Source organism: Cebus imitator, unplaced genomic scaffold (genome assembly GCF_001604975.1).
Source record: "Cebus imitator isolate Cc_AM_T3 unplaced genomic scaffold, Cebus_imitator-1.0 Scaffold85, whole genome shotgun sequence".
NCBI lineage: Eukaryota > Metazoa > Chordata > Mammalia > Primates > Cebidae > Cebus > Cebus imitator.
This window is the reverse complement of record NW_016107400.1, coordinates 302,307-323,163: the sequence shown is the minus strand read 5'-3', so window position 1 is coordinate 323,163 and position 20,857 is coordinate 302,307. Positions and strand designations below refer to the sequence as shown.

General features: G+C 37.9%; 1 protein-coding gene across 3 annotated transcripts in view; it reads left to right on the top strand.

Annotated features, from left to right (window-relative positions):
- The window catches only part of AP2B1 (adaptor related protein complex 2 subunit beta 1), a 141,280-nt gene that overhangs the window by 64,864 nt on the left and 55,559 nt on the right, over nt 1–20,857 (top strand). For all 3 annotated transcript variants that reach the window (XM_017534210.2, XM_017534209.2, XM_037740524.1), the window contains 2 exons: nt 6,735–6,994; nt 12,791–12,983. In XM_017534210.2, coding sequence (XP_017389699.1) covers nt 6,735–6,994; nt 12,791–12,983 — 453 coding nt within the window. The remainder of the gene's footprint in view (nt 1–6,734; nt 6,995–12,790; nt 12,984–20,857) is intronic.

Sequence of the window (20,857 nt, the reverse complement as noted above, 5' to 3'; positions counted from 1 at the left end):
GTATCAGTGGCTAATGTTATCTGTATTGAATTGAGCATTCTAGATTTACTGTCTGGATCCTTGATTAACCCATTTGTATCTCTAAGATGAATTCAAAACAATTTATTTATTCACCTCCCCCGCTTTTTTTGCATTCTGTTTCATGTTTTAATTTTAAACTCCTAAGTCAGCGATGTCCAATCTTTTGGCTTCCCTGGGCCACATTCAAAAAAGAACTGAGAATTGTCTTGGGCTACACATAAAATACACTAACAATAGCTGATGAGCTAAAACAACAACAACAACAACAACAACAAATTGCAAAAGAATCTCATAATGTTTTAAGAAAGTTTGCGAATTTGTATTGGGTTCCAGGTTGAACAAGCTTTCTATAAGTGGTCACATAGAGTGACAGAATTAGAGCAGCTGACATTCTCTCAAAACAATTTCTAAAGAGAATTTTGGCTTTTCTTCCTGTCTGCTTAATGTAAATATTCAAGCAAGTATATTTGGTAGTTTCCTCTGTGTTCACAAGTTCTCGTCCCTGTCTTCACTGTCTGTTAAGGCCTATGTGTTTGTATTTAACAGGCACCATAGGAGAGCTGTATTTTGGATTCTTACCAGACTTCAAACTCAGTCTCTTAGCTCTTAAGTATTTATCAAAATTTGAGATAAAGTATTTAGAAAGGATTGCTTAAAGGATACAAGGTAGTACTATTCTTATAGATAGTCTGAAATTCACCTCTGAATCAAGCCTTATTAATAGACATCTGGATACCTGGACTACTGCATTGTTTTTGACCTCTAATAAAGTTGCTTTTACTGAATTATGCTAATACTATCAGTCTGTAGTAATAACAGTCATCATGAGGAGACTACCCTATTTGGATCCGTTGTTAGCTTGTTGTCAGAGTCATTACTTCATTATGTTTTCTTTTTTTATGAAGCCACATCAAATTCCTAACAAGTTTTGGATTTTTCTGCATATCAGTGTAGCTTGCCTGATAGATTTATTTTCCTTATTGGTTGTTTGAAACCTTAGACTCACATTTAAGAATCTCTCATGGAAACTGTGTAGGTCGCTGTGGCATATGGTTTCCTGATTCTAGTTTTAATTAATGCTCTTTAGCCTTAGATGCATTTTTCATAAGCTTCCTAGAACAGGACAGGCTATAAACTCACTTAATTCTGGTAAGAGAAACTATTTCTGTTTTTATAGATGAGGAAGCTCAGAGAGGCCTAATTATTATGGGGCAGAGCTAGGACTCATACTCAGATAGTCTGACCCTAGGTCTATGGTCTTATCCACTGTGCTATGCTTCCTCACTAGTCTGAACATTAAGAATGACTTGGAGAATACACATTCCCTGCTGGAAGCAATATTGAGTATAAGCCCATATGTGTGTATATATATGTGTGTTTTCTAGGTTTAAGGTCTTTGTGGATGGTTATTTCATACTATAAAAAGCAATTTCTCATGGCTTGCCTTTTCTTTTTTCTTTTTCGAGATGGAGTCTAGCTCTGTCATCCAGGCTGGAGTGTAGTGGCATGATCTCGGTTCACTACAACCTTGCCTCCCAGGTTCAAGCAATTCTCAAGCTTCCCCTGAGTAGCAGGGATTACAGATGTGTGCCACCATACCCGACTAATTGTTTTTTTTTAAAGTAGAGATAGGGGTTCACCACGTTGGCTAGGTGGGTCTTGAACTCCTGACCTGAAGTGATCCTCCAGCCTTGGCCTCCCAACAAGCTGGGATTACAGGTGTGAGCCACAGCACCCGGCTGAGGCTTGGTTTTTCTGTGTAATTAATTAATGAGGTCTGAGAAGTTATCATAAAAGAATAAGTATGCTGCTGGGTGTGGTGGCTCACACCTTTAATTCCAACACTTTGGGAGGCCGAGGCGGGAGGGTCACTTGAAGTCAGGAGTTCGACCTGTCTATGCAACATGGTGAAATCCTGTCTCTACAAAAAATACAAAAATTAGCCGAGCATAGTGATACACACCTGTAACCCAAGCTACTTGGGAGGCTGAGGTGAAGGATCGCTTGAGCCCAGGAGGCAGAGGTTGCAGCAAGCTGAGATCATGCCACTGCACTCCAGGCTGGTAATATAGCGACACTCTGTCTCAAAAAAAGAAAGAAAAAAGAATAAGTGTGCTTATGTAAGTCTTTTCACCTGGAAGCTTTCTCGTCTTCTCTCGTTTGTAAAATAAGAACCTAAATATTTATGGCTGCTGAGGACCAATTTAAGTTTAGCATGCAGTGTGGTCTGCTGAATTGTGTTAACTTAAATTGGGTAATGAAGTTCTGATGACAGTTCCACTGATTCAGAGCATGACTAAGCAAATTTCTTTCATACTGCTTTTCTTTTATCTCTGTAGTAGAGTTAATTAACACTGTTCTTTACCTGTGTTGAGAATTAAGTAAAGTCTATGTGAAATCTTAGTGCTTTTAATTTTAAGTAAAATTGGAGTGTAATTAAAAATATTATTAGTTAGGGAGGAAAACCCAACTCTTGAATCTGAGGCTTCATTTCAAAAGTTTATCTTTTTCTCTTACCCATCATACAGGAATTCAATACAATATTCAATTCAGTTCATTAAAGAATACAAACAGAAATGTCTAGACATGGCTGGGTGTGGTGGCTGATGCCTGTAATCCCAGCACTTTGGGAGGCCGAGGCAGGTGGATCACTTGAGCTGAGGAGTTCAAGACCAATATGGTAAAACCCTGTCTCTACTAAAAATGCAAAAAGTAGCCGGGCGTGGTGGCACACACCTGTAATCCCAGCTACTCAGTAGGCTGAGGCAGGAAAATTGCTTGACCCCAGGAGGCGAAGAGGCTTCAGTGAGTCAAGATCATGCCACTGCACTCCATCCTGGGCAACAGAGCTAAACTCTTCCTCAAAAAAGAAAAAAAGAAGCGTCTAAACATCAGTAATTATTCTTTGTGATACATGGAAGAGAAGTCTTCATGTTAGTTTTTCTGTCTATGAACTAGGGACCACCATCGTCAGAATCACTTGGGCTGCTTGTTAAAAATACTAATTAATAGGCCCTACTTCTGACATAATGAAATCAGAATCTCCGAATTATGGCCCCTGGGTTCTGCACTTTCGGTGGCATTCCTGGTGTGTTAAAATGTTGATGCACGTTGTAGTTTCAGAATTACTGTTTTAGTGCTGGCGTGGTAAGTGTTTTGGGAGCTCTTCCCCTGAGATGGGCCTATGGAGCTAGCAGTACAGTAGATCCAAAGCCAGATTCTCTGAGTCACCAAACATTTAATGACAACTTAAGATCACAAAAAGGTCCTGTATTTTTATTTATCTCAGTCTTGATGGTCCGAATTACTATGGCCTCCATTTGAAATATGAGGCAGTTGGTGAGGGCTGGCTTACAGTAGGCCTAACAGGTCATCCCTCAGAACAACAGAGTTTGAGCAGTAGGAGATTCTTCCCTACTCTTGACTTTTCAGTCTTAGGAAATTTGCACTTTTTTTGTTTTGTTTTGTTTTGTTTTTGAGACGGAGTTTCGCTCTTGTTACCCAGGCTGGAGTGCAATGGCGCGATCTCGGCTCACTGCAACCTCCGCCTCCTGGGTTCAGGCAATTCTCCTGCCTCAGCCTCCTGAGTAGCTGGGATTACAGGCACGCGCCACCATGCCCAGCTAATTTTTGGTATTTTTAGTAGAGACGGGGTTTCACCATATTGACCAGGATGGTCTCGATCTCTTGACCTCGTGATCCACCCGCCTGGGCCTCCCAAAGTGCTGGGATTACAGGCTTGAGCCACCACGCCCGGCCTGAAATTTGCACTGTTTAAAAATTTGATTAAAAAAAAATCAACTTGTTTTTATAATGTTCAATCTTTGTTTTCAAATGAAGATCTAAATGAGGGGGTTTTAGGCTGCTATTTATAGACACGTAGGAGCAAATTATTCCCTCACCCTGCCCCCCAAAAAAACAAAACAAAATCAACTAAATTAGATCTAATTATCACTTTTCTTTTTCTAACCCGGGCATTTCAAATACTGGAGACATTTTGATATGACATACACACACACACACACACACACACACACACACACACACACACACACATATTTCTATCAGAATAATGCAACCTATAAATGCAGTAAAGATTATCTGGAGATAAAACTTACTGTTTTAATATTCTATTAATTTGCTATATTACAGTGTTCTTTATGCTTTCTGTCTTTAACCAGCAATCCATTATGAGTGCAGTTTAAACAATCTGTGACTGAGAAAAACCATTTGAAACTATATAGTCAAAAACCATCAGGGTAACTGCTGCTATTGAACTGGTTGATAAGGGCCTTAAGTGGCTAAATCAAGAACCTCTTCATCTGCTCACTTAGAAACTAAAATGGAAGCCCTCAAATTGTCCTATTTTTAAAGAAAATGTTTTTTGTTGTTTTTGAGAAGGAGTCTCGCTTTGCCCAGGCTGAAGTGCAGTGGCATGATCTCAGCTCACTGCAATCTCCACCTTTTGGGTTCAGATGATTCTCCTGCCTTAGCCTCCCAAGTAGCTGGGACTACAGGCATGTGCCACCATGCCCAGCTAATTTTTGTATTTTTAGTAGAGATAGGGTTTCACCATGTTAGCCAGACTGGTCTCAAACACCTGACCTCAGGTGATCCACCCACTTAGGCAACCCAAAGTGGTAGGATTATAGGCGTGAGCCACTGTACCCAGCCTGGTTATGAGTTTGAAATACAGAAATTGAAACAGGGACTTATTGTTGCCTTTAATAAGTTGCTGTTGGAACTACTAGTGCGTAAATAAATGCTGTCAAATAGACATACTTTTGAGGTAGGTACCAGGATATTTATTGCCACTTTATAATGATCACAAAAACAAGAAATAAAACAACAGGCCAGGCATGGTAGCTCATACCTTTAATCCTAGCACTTTGGGAGGCCAAGTTGGGCAGATCACTTGAGGTCAGGAGTTGGAGACCAGCCTGGGCAACATAAAGAAACCTGTCTCTACTAAAAATACGAAAATTAGCTGGGCGCCTGTGATCCCAGCTACTTGGGAGACAGAGGCAGGAGAATTGCTTGAACCTGAGCAATTGGGTTCAAGAGGTTTCAGTGAGCCGAGATCGTGTCACTGTACTCCAGCCTGGGTGACAGAGCAAGACTGTCTCTAAATAAATAAATAAATAAAAATAAAACAATAATAAATAAAAGTAGAAAGAGAAAAAGAAGCAACAGTGTAAATGTTGCTCAATAGGGGACTAGTAAATAATAGTACAGTGGACATTACAGTTGAAAAGTGCATTGTATACATCAACAGAGAGAGCAACCTCAGAACAGTATATATAATGTGAAACTGGTTTGATATTAAATAAGTGTGTGCACACACACACGCACCATCTGTACAGATACATACCGCATTGCTAATCATGGCTATTTGGGGGGTGGGGAGTTGAGATGGAAAAGGGTTGGATAATTGGGGGAGTTTTTTTTTTATGTCACATACTTAAAAATTGTGATATGGTACTAGTAATAATTTCCTTTTAGTCATGAACATGTATAAAATTATTTCAAGACCACTGAATTCAAGTGTCACTCCTTTTGGAAACAGTTATGTGTGCTCTTTAACAGTTTTTGATTATTTAGAGAATAGTACCTTTCATATTCCATTCAAATAGTTAACATTATGTGAGCTCCTTAAAGTCAGGCACTGTATTGTTATCTATTTCCAGGGCCTAGCCAGTGTCTCCATAGGAGATACTTAATAAATATTTGAATGAAGAAAGAAGGTATGGGTACAATATATGTAAGATATAATATATTATTAATAAGCCTGCTAATATTTAAAGCAGTTAAATTTTTGTATGTCCCAAGGCCATCTCAACCAGTTAACTTTTGCCAGATTAAACGTTATTTTTCTATTCCTAACTTCTGTTTGAATTTGAGTCTTAGGACCAACCCATCTTAATTTATATTTAAATCTCTTAAAACATTAGAGATTAACAGAATTATGACTGTATTAGAACTATGTTGAGTTATCGTGTTTGTTTGTTTACTTTTAGAGACAGTCTCACTCTGTTGCCCAATCTGGAGTGCAGCGGTAGTCATGGCTCGCTGTAGCCTCAACCCCCTGGGCTCAGGTGATCCTCCTCCCTCAGCTTCCTGAGTAGCTGGGACTACAAGTACATGCGCCTGTATGCCCTGCGAATTTTTTTTTCTTTTAGTTTTTGAGACAGAGTTTTACTCCGTCACCCAGACTGGAGTACAGTGGCGCAATCTCGACTCACTGCAACCTCTGCCTCCTGGGTTCAAGTGATTCTCTTACCTCAGTCTCCGGAGTAGCTGAGATTACAGGTGTACACCACCAAGCCCACCTAAATTTTGTATTTTTAGTAGAGGTAGAGTTTCGCTGTGGCCAGGCTGGTCTCAAACTCCTGGCCTCAAGCAATCCACCCCCCTCGACCTCCCAAAGTGCTGGGATTACAGGTGTGAGCCACCATGCCTGGCCCATCCTGCTCATTTTTTATATTTTTTGTAGAGGCAAGGCTTTGCTACGTTGCCCAGGCTGATCTGCCTGCCTTGGCCTCCCAAAGGGTTAGGATTACAGGCATGAGCTACCACATCCAGCCTGAAATATCTTCTTAATACCTAGTCTACATAAATCACTACAGCATTGGTTGATGAAAAAATCCAGCAGTTTGGGTTTCTGTATGGAGAACAGTTTCATCTCCACCTCCTTGCCTTTGTCTTTTCTTTAGGATTCTGATAATCCTGACCTTCGAGACCGGGGCTATATTTATTGGCGTCTTCTCTCAACTGACCCTGTCACAGCTAAAGAAGTAGTCTTGTCTGAGAAGCCACTGATCTCTGAGGAGACAGACCTTATTGAGCCAACTCTGCTGGATGAGCTAATCTGCCACATTGGTTCTTTGGCCTCTGTGTATCATAAGCCTCCCAATGCTTTTGTGGAAGGAAGTCATGGAATCCATCGTAAACACTTGCCAATTCATCATGGGAGGTAAGCAGGTGTGAACTAGCTTTGAGTGAGAAATGACTCTGTTTAGACAGAGTTGGTCTTTATGCTTTTATAGTCTGGAAAAGAACTTGCTTTATATTTTTGCAGACCTGCTACTATACATCCCAGGGGCTCCATCTGAATACCATTTTATGTGACTACACATAAAATGGGTGAAAGGCTCCTCTGTTTTCCAGTCTAGGGGTACATTATGACGTTAGAAAATTGGGATGAAGACTTTCTAGATTGATAAAGTCTGAAGGTTGCTTAAGTCTGCAGTAAAAAGGGGCTAGAAATAACCCCGTAGTTGAAAACTTGAACAAAAGCCTCTGTATATACTTAACCATCTTGATCCTTTACTGTAGCTTTTGTTGAGCCTTATGGATAGTTAGCAGGTATGACTTATGCTGTAAAGCTGTTAATGAAATAATATTTGCAGTATTGTTTTATTTAAAAAAAAAAAAAAGCTTGAATTCTGTGTGGACATAGTTTTTCAGTTACCTGTACCTTTTTAAATTGACCATATCAGCAAGGAAATTGTTATGAACAGGCTCTTGAGTAACATGGAGCTCTTGCTTTGTAGCTACCTTAAAATTCTAGTTAAGGAGACGAAACATTCTAATAAACTCTTACAATGGGTATCTCAGAATCTTTTCAGAATCTGATTCCTTCATGAGTCATAATAGACCTTGATCAAATTAGGATCCTCCTAGAGTAGTTAGAATAATTGGGCTTCTATTAATGAGTATCTTATACCATTGTCTAATATATATTATTAAGTAGTTTTTGTGAGTGGCCAAAGGGTAGGATTTATTGCTTTACAAATTGGTATAGTCAACATTTTGGGCTCTGTGTAAACATACCGTGGGCACAGATAAACAAGAAACGACAGCACCCCAGGAGATTATTTATCTTTCATAATTAAATTGAATCTTTTGTTTTACAGCCAGTATTATAATCCAAAGGAAATGTGGGCTTCATAAGGATTAGTCCTTATAGTAAATTAGGATGTTTCTCCTTGTAGGCAAGCATGTTTAGCATTCTATAGATAAAACTGTTTAATTTCTAAGTATTTCTCCTAGTTTGTGCTTCAATTTTCAATGTAGATTTGGATTTTCTGTTGTAACTTCCCTCTGTAACCATTTTTATATCTAGCCTCCTGATAACTTTTAACCCTCACATGGGAGTGGGAAAATGAAACACATTAACAAACAAAACAACCCTTTCTTAAACACAGGGAAAGAACCAACATTTAAACTATCTAAAAAGAAATACAGTGTCTTACATAAGGTCTTTATCTGATTAATGGCCTTTAAGTTCTTATCTTCACAATTTCTTCTGTGGTTCCTTTCTGGATAACCTCCATTTTGTCCATTTGTGCATGTTTTGTGTTTTTAAAGGAAATGCAAATACAAAGAAAACCCTGTTTTGTTATAAATGGGGATGATATGTTGTTGCAAATGACATGTTTGTAGTAGTATTGACATTACCTAGCTCTGTTCTGCAATGTAAGGTTAGTAAGTAATATACCTCTCATAGGAAACAAAGAACACTTTAAAACCTTATTCTGCATCTTCTAGAGGTTTAAAAATGCTTGCTTCAATAAGTCTTTTCAAATCACCTGGGAAAGAGAGAAGTGATTTTTCCTTGTATATTGCTTACTATGCTTATACTTGTCAGCTGCTCTATGGGAATGAGGTAGTAAATAGTTGTCTAATTCAGAAAAATCTCACCTTTAAAAAATATTGCTTTGATGACAGTTACGCAGTTATTTCCCTTAAAATTGGAAATGCCTTTATGTTACTTTTATTTTCCATTGAGAAAGGATGTATACTAGCAATGTGTCACATTCTTGTAGAATCAGTAGGATCATTTACTTCTTTTCATCTAATTCACTTATCTTCTCATATTATTCATTCCTTTCCATTAGAGTGAAGAAAAATATGTGCATGTTACCTATTCAATCTTCTGTTTAGAGCTACTGATAAAACCATGTGGTCTCTCACATTTTCTAAATGGTACATGTCAGAAGATGACAGAATTTCATGTGTAGAGAATGCTCTATGAAGATTTTATATATTTCTTGCCAGATGTATGAAATCATTTCCCCTTTTTACTTCTTAATATTTGACCCCTTTTCATCATGGCTTCCTGGACACTTTTTCCTTGTAAGTCAGCTCTCCTAGATTGAATCTCTGTCTTTAGTCTTTGCAGTTTATTCTCTTCTCTGATCATTAATCTTGTTTGTATCAGAAGGCTCAGTCTGAAACTTTTCTTTCTGTGTTTCTCTGTATATTCCCTTAGGGAAATTTTCCACTAACCACTAGAACTTTACCAGTTAGACCATGTTTTCATTTGATTTTGCTTTAATGAAACCTTATGTTTGAGTGATATTGTCATCATTTTATTGATGAGGAAACTTTGTCTCACAGAGGTTGTTGCTTGCCCAAAATTATGCAACTAGCGTTTAATGGAGCCAACACTTAATCTCCTGCTTTTACCACCATCCTGCACTGCCCCCCACCCTCATGATTTTACCTGAGATGATTATGTGAATTTCTAACCAAGTTTACTTCTCTAGCTCTGACTGCCAGTTCCTTGTTTTTTGCTTTTGTTTTGTTTTGTTTTTTTTGAGATGGACGCTCACTCTGTAGCCCAGGCTGGAGTGCAGTGGCACGACCTTGGCTCACTGCAACCTTTGCCTCCCGGGTTCAAGAGATTCTCCTGCCTCAGCCTCCTGAGTAGCAGGGACTATAGGCATGTGCCACTATATCCAGCTAATTTTTTTGTACTTTTAGTAGAGACAGGGTTTCACCATGTTGTCCAGGCTGGTCTTGAACTCTTGACCTCAGGTAATCCACCTGCCTTGTGGGTGGATTAAAGTGCTGGGATTGCAGGCGTGAGCCACCGTGCCCACCTGGAATATGAACAGGTTCTGAATTACTGAGCCCAGTGCTCTACCCTGAGACTCTGAGCGTAAGCCACTGTGCCGAGCCCAGTCCATTGTTTATCAGACTTCTCTACTTGTTTTTCTTACTTATCTTAACAGAATTGAGAACTGGGCATATAATTTTTCCTATCATCCTTCTAGATTCCCCTGTGATTATTAGAAGCATAAGTAATCTTTTGCTTCTTAGTTTTTGTTTGTGTCAAAACTTACCTAGGCCTTTTTTTTAAAGAAAACATTTTTTTATTAATTGGATTTTTTGTGGGGGTTGTTTTTTGTTGTTGTTGTTTTATCAGATAAATCTTAAAATATGCAAGATAGAATGGTCTAACAAACTTGGATATACCCGTCACTCAGCCTCAGCAGTTATCAGTATATTTCCAATCGTATTTCATTTATTGTCCCTACAGTTGTTTTTGAGGTAGCTCAAATATTTTAAATCCAGTCCTCAACCTCATATCTTTTTACCTGTAAGTACTGTACATGGTATCTTTCACAGATAAAGACTTGAAATTATAATGTTATCAAGCCTAAAAAAATTTGGACATAATTATTTAATATTATCCAATAAGCAGGCTAACCTACTTTCAGATTTTCTCAATTGCCATACTTAGTCATGTTCAGAGTTTGTATAAGACTGGTGTTACTTTTTCCTTAAACGTTTGGAAGAATTCACAGTGAAGCCCTCTAAGTCTGAAATTTTCTGGGTGGGAATTTTACTTTTTAAATTGATGTCTAATTTACAATAACGTTAGCATTAAATTCACTAATCTTAGCATTTAGTGCTCAATGAATTTTTACATATGTATACACTCATATAATCACTACTCTGATCAGATAGAGAATATTTTCAGCACCCTAGAAGGTTCCTCCTACTCCTTGACTGTCAGTGTGCATGCTCCAGAGATAACCACTATTCTGATTTCTATCACAATAGATTTATTTTGTCTGTTACTGAGTGTGAAATAAATGGAACCTGCAGTTTTTACTCTTCAGTGCCTTGTGTCTTTTGCTCAACATAATGTGAGGTTAATCCATGTTGTTAGTAGTTTGTTCCTTTTTATTGGCGTCTAGTATTTCATTCCACGAATATACCATTTATATCTTCTGTTGCACCTTTGGGTTTTTTCTAGTTCAGGGCTGCTATGAATATTCTTGTATTTGTCTTTTGGTAGATTTATATATGTATTTCTCTTGGGCATATACCTAGGAGTGGAATTGCTGGATCGTAGAATAGGTTTCTATTTAGCTGTAGGAGACACTGCCAATCTTCCAAAGCAATTGTACTAATGTGTACTCCTAGCACTGTATGAGTTCCTGGTGATCCACATTGTCAGCAGTGTTGGTATTATTGATCTTTTTAGTTTTAGCCATTCTGGTGAGTGTATAGTGGTGTCTTGTTATAGTTTTAATTTGCATTTTCCTGATGAGTAAAGTTGCTAAGCACATTTTCATGTTACTATGTCCTCTTTTGCGACTTGCCTATTCAAGTCTTTACTTTTTAATGATTTGTCTTTTTCTTAATGATTTGTAGGAATTCCTTATGTAATTTGGATGCAAGTTCTTTGTTATATGTGTTGTGAATATGTTCTCTCAGTTTGTAGAGAATATCTTTTCCCAGTCTCTTAATGGTGTCATTGGAAGACATGTTCTTAATTTTAATGAAGTCCGGTTTATGGCTTTTTTTCTTTTGTGGTTACTGCTTTTTGTTGAAACCATTACCTTCTCCAAGCTCATGAAGATGCTACTCTAGTTTTTCAACTAGGTTTTACCTTTCACATTTATGTCTGATTTATCTCAGTTTTTGTTTATCCTGTGAATTGTTGGGGGCCAAGATTCATTTTTCTCCCACATAGCTGTTTAACCCAGTACCAGTTATTGAAAAGATCATCATTTCTCCTACCTAGGCCTTTTAACATGTCTTGGAACTCACCACTTTCTTTTTATTTTTGTAGCTTGTTGGGCTTTTTTTTATTCCATACATAGTTGATAACAGTAACCATTTAGATTACTTTTAGCTGATCTTCATGTCCATTCTCTTAACTTCAGTCCATTATACACACAGGTGCTAGAATAATGTTCCTCTAATGTTATTTTTAGTTTTTGTTCTTTGTTCAAGAAATAAAAGTGATCCTGCATTTCTTATCATATCAAAAATCAACTCTCCAGACTAGTTTTCAAAGTTTTATTTTCCTTATTCTCTCTTCCCCCAAATTTTACCAATCCCAAACTCTGTTCCTGCCAGTATAATTTTTTCCACCCCTAAAGTCAAATTGTTCATTTCTGTGCCTTTGTACAAATCTTCCCTTCTTCTTTGGTGGTCTCTCTCTGGTACTTCCTCATAAAACCATTCGGAGAAGCTTTTAGAATCAGCATTGTTGATTTAATATGTTTCTCTCTTATATCCTATCAATTAGGCAGACACACACAATACTTGTTTCTGCTGTTACACAGTAAACTTGCTTTTTAGTCATTTTTTAAATGCTGATTTTTTTGTTAGTGTATAAGGTGTTTGAGAGCAGGAACTATACATTTTCCTTACAGTTTATATAGAGAACCATAGAATTCTCTTTACAGTGTTCCCTCATAGATGTTTAATTAAAATTGACCAATTATATTATCTAACTGACAAGGTTTACATAATGTATTTTCATTTTAGCAATTGTATTTCGATAAAAATAAGAATTGCTATTGTCTCTTCATAAACATTAACAAATGATTATAAAATCAGAGGATTTTTCCCTTGTATTTGATAGTTATATGTAACTGTATGTTTAACTATTGTTGCTGTGTTATAGCCTAAGTGAAACTGACTTTTCTCTTTTGTCCTTTCTGTGTGTATGTGACTATAGCACTGATGCAGGTGACAGCCCTGTTGGCACCACCACTGCAACGAACCTGGAACAGCCTCAGGTTATCCCCTCTCAAGGTGATCTTCTAGGGGATCTTTTAAACCTTGACCTCGGTCCCCCAGTCAATGTGCCACAGGTGTCTTCCATGCAGATGGGAGCAGTGGATCTCCTAGGAGGAGGACTAGATAGTCTGGTAAGCATCTTTCTTCCTTTGTTCTTTTGGTTATTTTTAGTTCTTGATATGCTAGAGAGTTTTAAATTATTCAGCTTTTTAGAACTAGACCTTTCCTTGATGAGCAGTAATATCCTTTGATAAAGGACAGGATTCTTTATCTTTAATAAGACAAAATTATAATTAATACTGTTCATCATCAGTAATGGGGTATGTCTGTAAGTGTATGGGATTATTTTATTGTCCTGCCTCTAAATAGAACTTTTGACATTTAACCATCCTATCATTCAGCAATTTTAATGTTTAGTATCTTTTCCAGAGTTTATTATTGTTCCTACCTCTTAACTCTGGATAGCCCACATAAATTCTCCATTTGACCTGAACAGCATTAAAGTGACCTCACTCAAATCATCCTATTTTGAGGCTTTTAAACCTTTTACTTTTTAATATTTTATTTACTTATGCCCTGTCTAATTCTCAAAGATTTTGAGGCAGCCATTTGAGCCATTTTTTTTTTTTTTTTAATAAAATGTGTCATTATTACAGTTGGGAAGGACTGCTCGATTGGTTCTTTTTTCCCCTTCCTCCCCACCTACTCCACCCTATCTTACTTCCAATTTAATTAGCTTCCAGGATTCTAATACTAAAAGGCTCCAAAGACCAGAATATCTGTGAACATAAATGGGAAACAAATTTTTTTGTTGCTGTACAAGATAAATGAGAATTTTAAGGGTGACCATCAATCAATGGAGAGAAGGCTAGAAAAATAACAAGTCTATCACATGACTGCCTACATAGTATGTACTTAACTGTAGTGGAATTAGAGAGGCTTTTCTAGCTAGACATTTACAAATGAGATTTTTATCAACCTGATGACTGTAAAAAATGCCCAATAGTGATTTATTTACCAGTATCATTGGAGGGCTGACATCTTAGATGTGAAAATATATGTTCCCAGAGATGACAGACACAAAACAGCTGCACTCCCTGCTGCACATACTGGCATCTTCTCTTTTTCTTTATGAGCAGTATTATGTCTGGGTTTTATACTAGCCAGTATAAAACCAGTAGAGGTCCATTTGCTTTTTGGCTGGCAGAAAGTCTAAGGAAATAGGGTTATAGTCATACCTCTGTGGGTTGTGCATTTTACTAATGGAAAATCACTGCTTCTAGAATTTACACATTGACCAAGCTGTGGACTTCAGCTTATATTGACACATATGAGCACTTCTGTTGTCTTTCTTGGGAATATAAGCAAGTACTTTTTATACTCATATCTTTAATGAATGAGACTGACTGATTATATAAGCAGCATAGCTTCCTCATATGATCATTCTACTTATATTTCTGTATAGCCTCCTTATAGACTGAGGAGACTGACAAATATTTAAATATTCATGGAGACTCCTAAGAATCCCTTGTAAAATTAAAATAGTTCTTCCTTTTCTATTCACGTATCAACCAACCACAAGTTAAATATTGCATCCTCCTCAAGTTTACTGTTTTCCCTGGTGGGGAAGCCTACTACATTGGGGACTCATTGAACCTAAGAATGACAAACAAAGTTTGAGGGATAGAGGGAAGAAAGAGCCCCTGAATTTTAATGTTGCCAGGCCCAGGATCCTACTTGCCCCACTTTAAACATAGAAGGAAAGAGACATGTTATTTTCATTTGACTTTGTATTAGCTCATGCCAACTCCAAAACCAATGGGTTTTGTCATCATGTTTTACGTAGCTATGCAGTCATCTGAATTAGAATTCGTGCAAGTATTACATCAGATGGAAAAGCTGTTAGAGCTTGCCTGGATTGTAGTAGCCAAAGCTGCACACAGACCTATTTCCTTTTTTATATATAAGGGATATTCTTTTGGGGATGGGAAAGTTAAGTTGTTTTTCCAATTGGATTTCTAAATATGCAAGCTTTGCTAGATAGGCCCAGTTATATTTTTATGTAACTCTAAATTTTAGCTTTTCCTGACTCTGGGATTTAAAATGGTATCCTTGGTTTTATAGCTCCAGAAAGTGTTTACAGTGCAGTTTTCTTCAGCTTACTCTGACATTGAAAGATATCCCAGAAATCAAGATGAGGAGAAATTAAAGCCCTTATTTTTGCTTTGGATCCGTATGTGGTTAAATATATATTCACTCACAGAATCAAGATTCCTTTTTCGAGAACATCACAAGGAAGACCTAAATTTGGCTATGTGGAAGAAGATGAGTTTCTAAGGCAGCAGTGGACTTTAAAAATACTTTTATTATTCTTATGCAAATTATCTAAAGAGAAAATTAATCCTCAAAGCCATTTTCTTTAATATATCCTTGCCTTACAGAGTGCTTCTTGAAATAAATTATATACCTATGAATCTCCTAAAGATTTTGTACAAGAGAGGGTTTTTTTTTTGTTTTGTTTGTGGAAACGGGTTCTCACTGTGTTTTGTACGCTCATCTTAAAATCCTGGGCTCAAGCAGTCCTCCTGCCTCAGCCTCCCAAAGTGCTGGGATTACAGATGTGAGCCACCACACTGAGCCTAAGAGAGATGACTTAGTTGGTTTGGGGTGAGACCTAGAGTCTGTATTTCTAACAAGGTGATGCTGAAGCTGCTGGTCTATGGGCCACATTTTGCATAGTAAGGACATAGAATATCTTGTGACCGCCCATTGTGAACCACTTCAGTTTAGCGTTTGAACTATAGCTGCCTGGATTCTCAGATACCTTTTTCTTTTGACTTCAGTAGTAAACAGACTCCTGGAAAGAGGGCTTCTCCTCTACCTTAAATTCATTGAGAGGGCAAGAAACTGGTTAAATTATTTTTTTAAAGGGCTCTTTCTTTTGCCCTCTAGGGAGAATAGTTTAGCTAGGAGTGGTTAAATTCAACCCAAACCCCTATTTAAAATATGGCCAGGGTTAGAATTGTATGGTGGTTTGGGAAACAGCATTTAGGTTAGCTCAGTGATCATTTCAGGAAGGCTATCAACCAGGCCACTAGACTGTTGGTACTTTTATCATGGGTTTCTAACAGAACCTCACCCATAGAGATCAGTGGTGTGTACTGCTGACAAAGTATTGCTTGGTTCCTAGTAACTGTATGGTTCTCAACTCTATCTGCAAAATTGGTCCCACATTAGTACCAGTTTTTAAAAAAATACTCTCTCTCTAGCCATTGAAACTACAAAGAAAAAAAATACTATCAGTACTGGAGTCCAAGAGTAATTAAACAAGACTTCTGGGAGGCAGGACCTAGACATTGCTATTTTTAAAAAGTTACCTGGGTTATTTTAATTTTGCAGTCAGGGTTGAGAACATTGAGCCAAATGAAATTCCAAATGGAGTTAGGTAGAGATGCTAAAAGGTGACCTCTAAGCCAAGACAGTGACTGCCACAAAAGAATCATACTTTTGAGATCCTCTTGGGCACTTCCTGCAAAAAACAGGTATCTCTGACTTTACCTTCGTTTTTTTCCCCTTGAATATTTTTCTGCTATTTTTTTGTTAGGTTATCCACCATGTCAGAAGTTGACTGGAAGTTGAATTTGACCAATTTAGATATGGTCACTCAGTCCCAGGGTCCTTTTTATCCTTGCTTACTTGATTTAATTGATTACCGAAAATTGAGGGCATTTTATATTTTGGATTGTTCAACCATTTTCTGTTCTATCTTAAAACTTGATATTCATGAGAAGATTTTTTCTTTTGCCCTCTAGGGAGAATAGTTTTTATTGTTGTTGTCTTTGAGATAGAGGCTCGCTCTGTCACCCAGGCTGGAGTGCAATGGCGCGATCTCAGCTCACTGCAGCCTCCACCTCCCTGGTTCAAGCAATGCCTCTGCCTCAGCCTCCCGAGTAGCTGGGATTACAGGTGAACACCACCATACCTGGCTAATTTTTTTGTATTTTAGTAGAGACGGGGTTTTACTGTGTTGGCCAGACTGGTTTCAAACTCCAGACCTCAGGCAATCTGCCCATCTTGGCCTCTCAAAGTGCTGGGACTACAGGCTTGAGCCACTGCGCCCAGCTGAGAAGATATTTTTATTCTTCCTTTTTCATAGCCTGTTGATCCTCCCTTAGATCTTGCTCTATTTCATCTTCTTTTACTCTCACACTTAAGAAATTTGGCCAGGGTTAAGATTTGGTGAGTTGTGATCTTTTCCTATTAGGTTGGAACAAAAGTAATCGTGGTTTTTACCATTAAGAGTAATTACTTTTGCTCCAACCTAATAGAACTGTCATAGTCAGGAAATACTTATCAGTGTATTATTTATTTATTACTAATCAGGAATGTTTTGTCACAACATTCCTGAAAGCTGTGGCCTTCTTCCATCAATAATAGTGACTCTCAACATTTGTGATCCTTTAAAGAGGAGGAGGGTGGGACCATTGCTGTGATATAAAGAAAACATACATACTGTGGCTCCCAGGTGATTTATTCCTATATGCTTTTTTAAAGAAAGCAGTCATTTGAAAATCATTGATTTAGGCAGAGATGTCAAAATGGAATGCTTCTTCATCACAAGACTTGGATACAAATGGATTTCTTACCTATTCTTTTTAGTCTCCTTACTGGAAATCCTTATTTTTCTTGCATTTTAGCATATTCTCTTTTGCTTGTACTCCACATCTTCCGTCAGTACAAACTGAACTATCACTTCAATGTGGAGTAAATTCAAGTAATGTCGTTTATGTAGTTGATCTCCTCTACATGTAGAGCATGACAGTTTGCTAGTTAGGTATAGGTTTGCCAAGTAGTTATTTGGGCTTTTTTGTTTCTTTTGGAACTCATATACGTGGAGTTTTTGTTTTTTTGTTAATGACTCTGGCACTTAATCTAAGAAACTGCTTGTTCTGAGTAGTGTGATTTTTTTCTCATTATGCAAATCCTTCTGGTTTGGTGTAGTGTGGGAGGTGACCTGATGCCCATGATATAACTCCTGCATATGTGTTATGTGCTCATGAGTCTGACATCTGCAAGGATCACTGAAGTAATAACTGAATCTCAATTATTTTTTTGCCTTTACTTCTAGTCTGTCAGCAGAAGCCTTGGCTAATTACAGCCTTTGTTCATCCAAGGTGCTGTGCATCATTCCTTTACATAAACAGTGCTATTGTGTATCAAAAATGGAAAGGAAGAATTATACAAAGTGCCCTTTCTCTGTGCTGATGAAGGATTTCATCCTAGAGAAATGTGCTGTGTGCCCAGCTTGAATGGTATGGAATAGAGGAGAAACCGCCTTTTCCTGACCCACAGTCCATGTTTTTCCCACTGTTTGTTGCAGGTTTTTACATTTCAGATATCTTAGGTCATATGCTATTTATTAATAGTTTTGAGGTTTTGGCCAGGCACAGTGGCTCACGCCTGTAATCCTAGCACTTTGGGAGGCCAAGGCAGGCAGATCACAAGGTCAGGAGATCAAGACCATCCTGGCTAACACGATGAAACCCCATCTCTGCTAAAAATAAAAAATAAAAATAAAGTAATATAAAAATTAGCTGGGCGTGGTGGCTTGTGCCTATAGTCCCAGTTACTTGGGAGGCTGAAGCAGGAGAATCATTTGAACCCTGGAGGCAGAGGTTGCCGTGAGCCAGGATCATGCCACTGCACTCCAGCCTGGGCAACAGAGCGAGACTCCGTCTCAAAAAAAATTAATAGTTTTGAGGTCTTTTTAGGCCACAGGAAATCCATCATCTATGCTAGTTTTGCATCTTTATTTTTCTTCCTTTTTTTTTTTTTTTTAAAGATGGGATTTCACCATGGTGGCCAGACTGGTCTTGAACTCCTGACGTCAGGTGATCCACCCACCTTGGCCTCCCAAAGTGCTAGGATTACAGGCGCGAGCCACCACACCCGGCCCTATTTTTCTTCCTTTGGAGGAGGTTTGCAGTGATTTAAAAGCTTCGTTTTTAGAGTTTGTGTTATGTGGAAAGATCTTTGTAAGCTGTTGCCCATTACATTTCTCAGTGTAGCTTCCATAACCACTATCTTTGTATCAATGCATAGTCAAGGCTGGCCTTGGGCAGTTTTGAGAATAATTACTAATTTCTTAGTGCTAGTCCCTGTGCTAGAACTTTTATAATTTCCAATCCTCAGAACAACTCAAGACAATAATTGGTATTGGGCCCCATTTTACAGAAAACTGAAGGTCACACCACACAGTAAGTTGCAGAAGTTGGAATTTGAACCCAGGACTTCTTTAAAACTTCAAAGTTTATACACTCTATACTGTTCTATGATTTTCTAGTTTGTTATTGTCACCTTCTAGAGCATAATATAGTTTCACCTAACCAGTCCTTCTCAAACTGGGAAACCCAGTCTCTGGGGTACACGGCAGAGTACAGGATGCTTTTGAAGCTGCAGAATAAATATGGCCCATTGTCTTGCAGTATTAGTCTTACTTAATGATAAATAATACTAACACAGCATAAACACTGGTGTGTTACAACTTAGAATGTAAAATTGCATGACTTTAAGATAAAACATACAGCTTGCTTGCCCTGAGCCTCTTGATGGTTTACGTCCCAGGTCCCGGAGTGTATGAGTTTGGGCTAATGTGTCACATGAAAGTTTGAGAAGGACTACAGAAGTGTGTTCATTCGTAAACAAAAAAAAAAAAAAAAAAAAAAAAAAAAAAGAATTAAAAAAAAAAAAAAAAAAAGAGAGAATGAAGAATGAATAAGTTTATGCAACTTTCTTGCAGCAAAAGGAACAGATTGTTCATCTTATCCTTATTTATTTACTTAAAGACAGGGTTACTGCAACCTTAAGCCCCTGAGCTCAAGTAATCCACCTTGGCCTCCCAAAGTGTTCAGGATTTACAAGCATGAGACACTTTGCTTGGCCGTTTTATTTTAAGTAAAACCAAAAAAATCTCCTTTTCCCATCTCTTCACCAGTGAGCTGTGATAAAGCAGCAGTACTTTCAGGGCAGTTAAATGGTGTGCAGGCATGATTCTGCTGAAAATTTACTATCAAAACCACTCAAATAATACATTTCCTCCCTAGAACGAGTTTTGTCCTGGTCAGGAGATGTTTGTTTATTTTTTTTGAGAGAAGGTCTCGCTTTGTCACCCAAGCTACAGTGCAGTGGTGTGATCAGAGCTCACTGTAGCCTCAAACTCCTGAGCTCAAATGATCCTCCGACCCCAGCCTCCCAAGTAGCTGGGCCTACAGGCACGTGCTGCATGCATGGCTAATGGGTGTTCATCTTTTTTCCTTGGTTGGTTCTATTCATATGTGTTGGCAATGTTGATGCAGATATTGTGCTCTAGGCCAATTGGTAAACGGTTTTGTCAGGCTTTTGTCCTTTTGGTGATAATTTTCTCTAATAAAATGATTCATTTCAAAATTGTCTCCCAGGAAATACTACCAGTAGCCCTAGTTATATATTTATGATTCGTTCATTCAATAAATAAATATTTTAAGTGTTTAATATTTACTGTGTCAGGCTCTATTCTGTATACTAGGCATATAGAATGGTCCTTGCAAGCTTACATTTGGGTAGGTGAGACAAACAATAAGTATGTATGTAGTAAGGTAGCAAATGCTGTGAAAGAAAGTGAGGCAGGATGCAGAGGTTCTTCTGTTAATTTTTACTATATTCAACATTGAGTTCTGTCTGACCTAAGAGACCTATGGTGGCCATTGTAAGGACTTTTTGTCTTACATCAGGAGGTAATCCATTACATCCCCCTGCTTTTCCTCTGGTAGAAGCCTTCCTTCCCCCCAACCCCAAGTTACGGAGCCTTCTGATGATTTTTGTATGATCTCAATGCATTTATACTGTTCCTTATCAAGTCTGCTCTTAGCCATCAGTTTATTAGCTTTTTCATGGTTACACAGTCTTTCTACCAATCTTATTATATTTTATGATGCTTTTTTGAATAGCCTTTTTTTTTTTTTTTTTT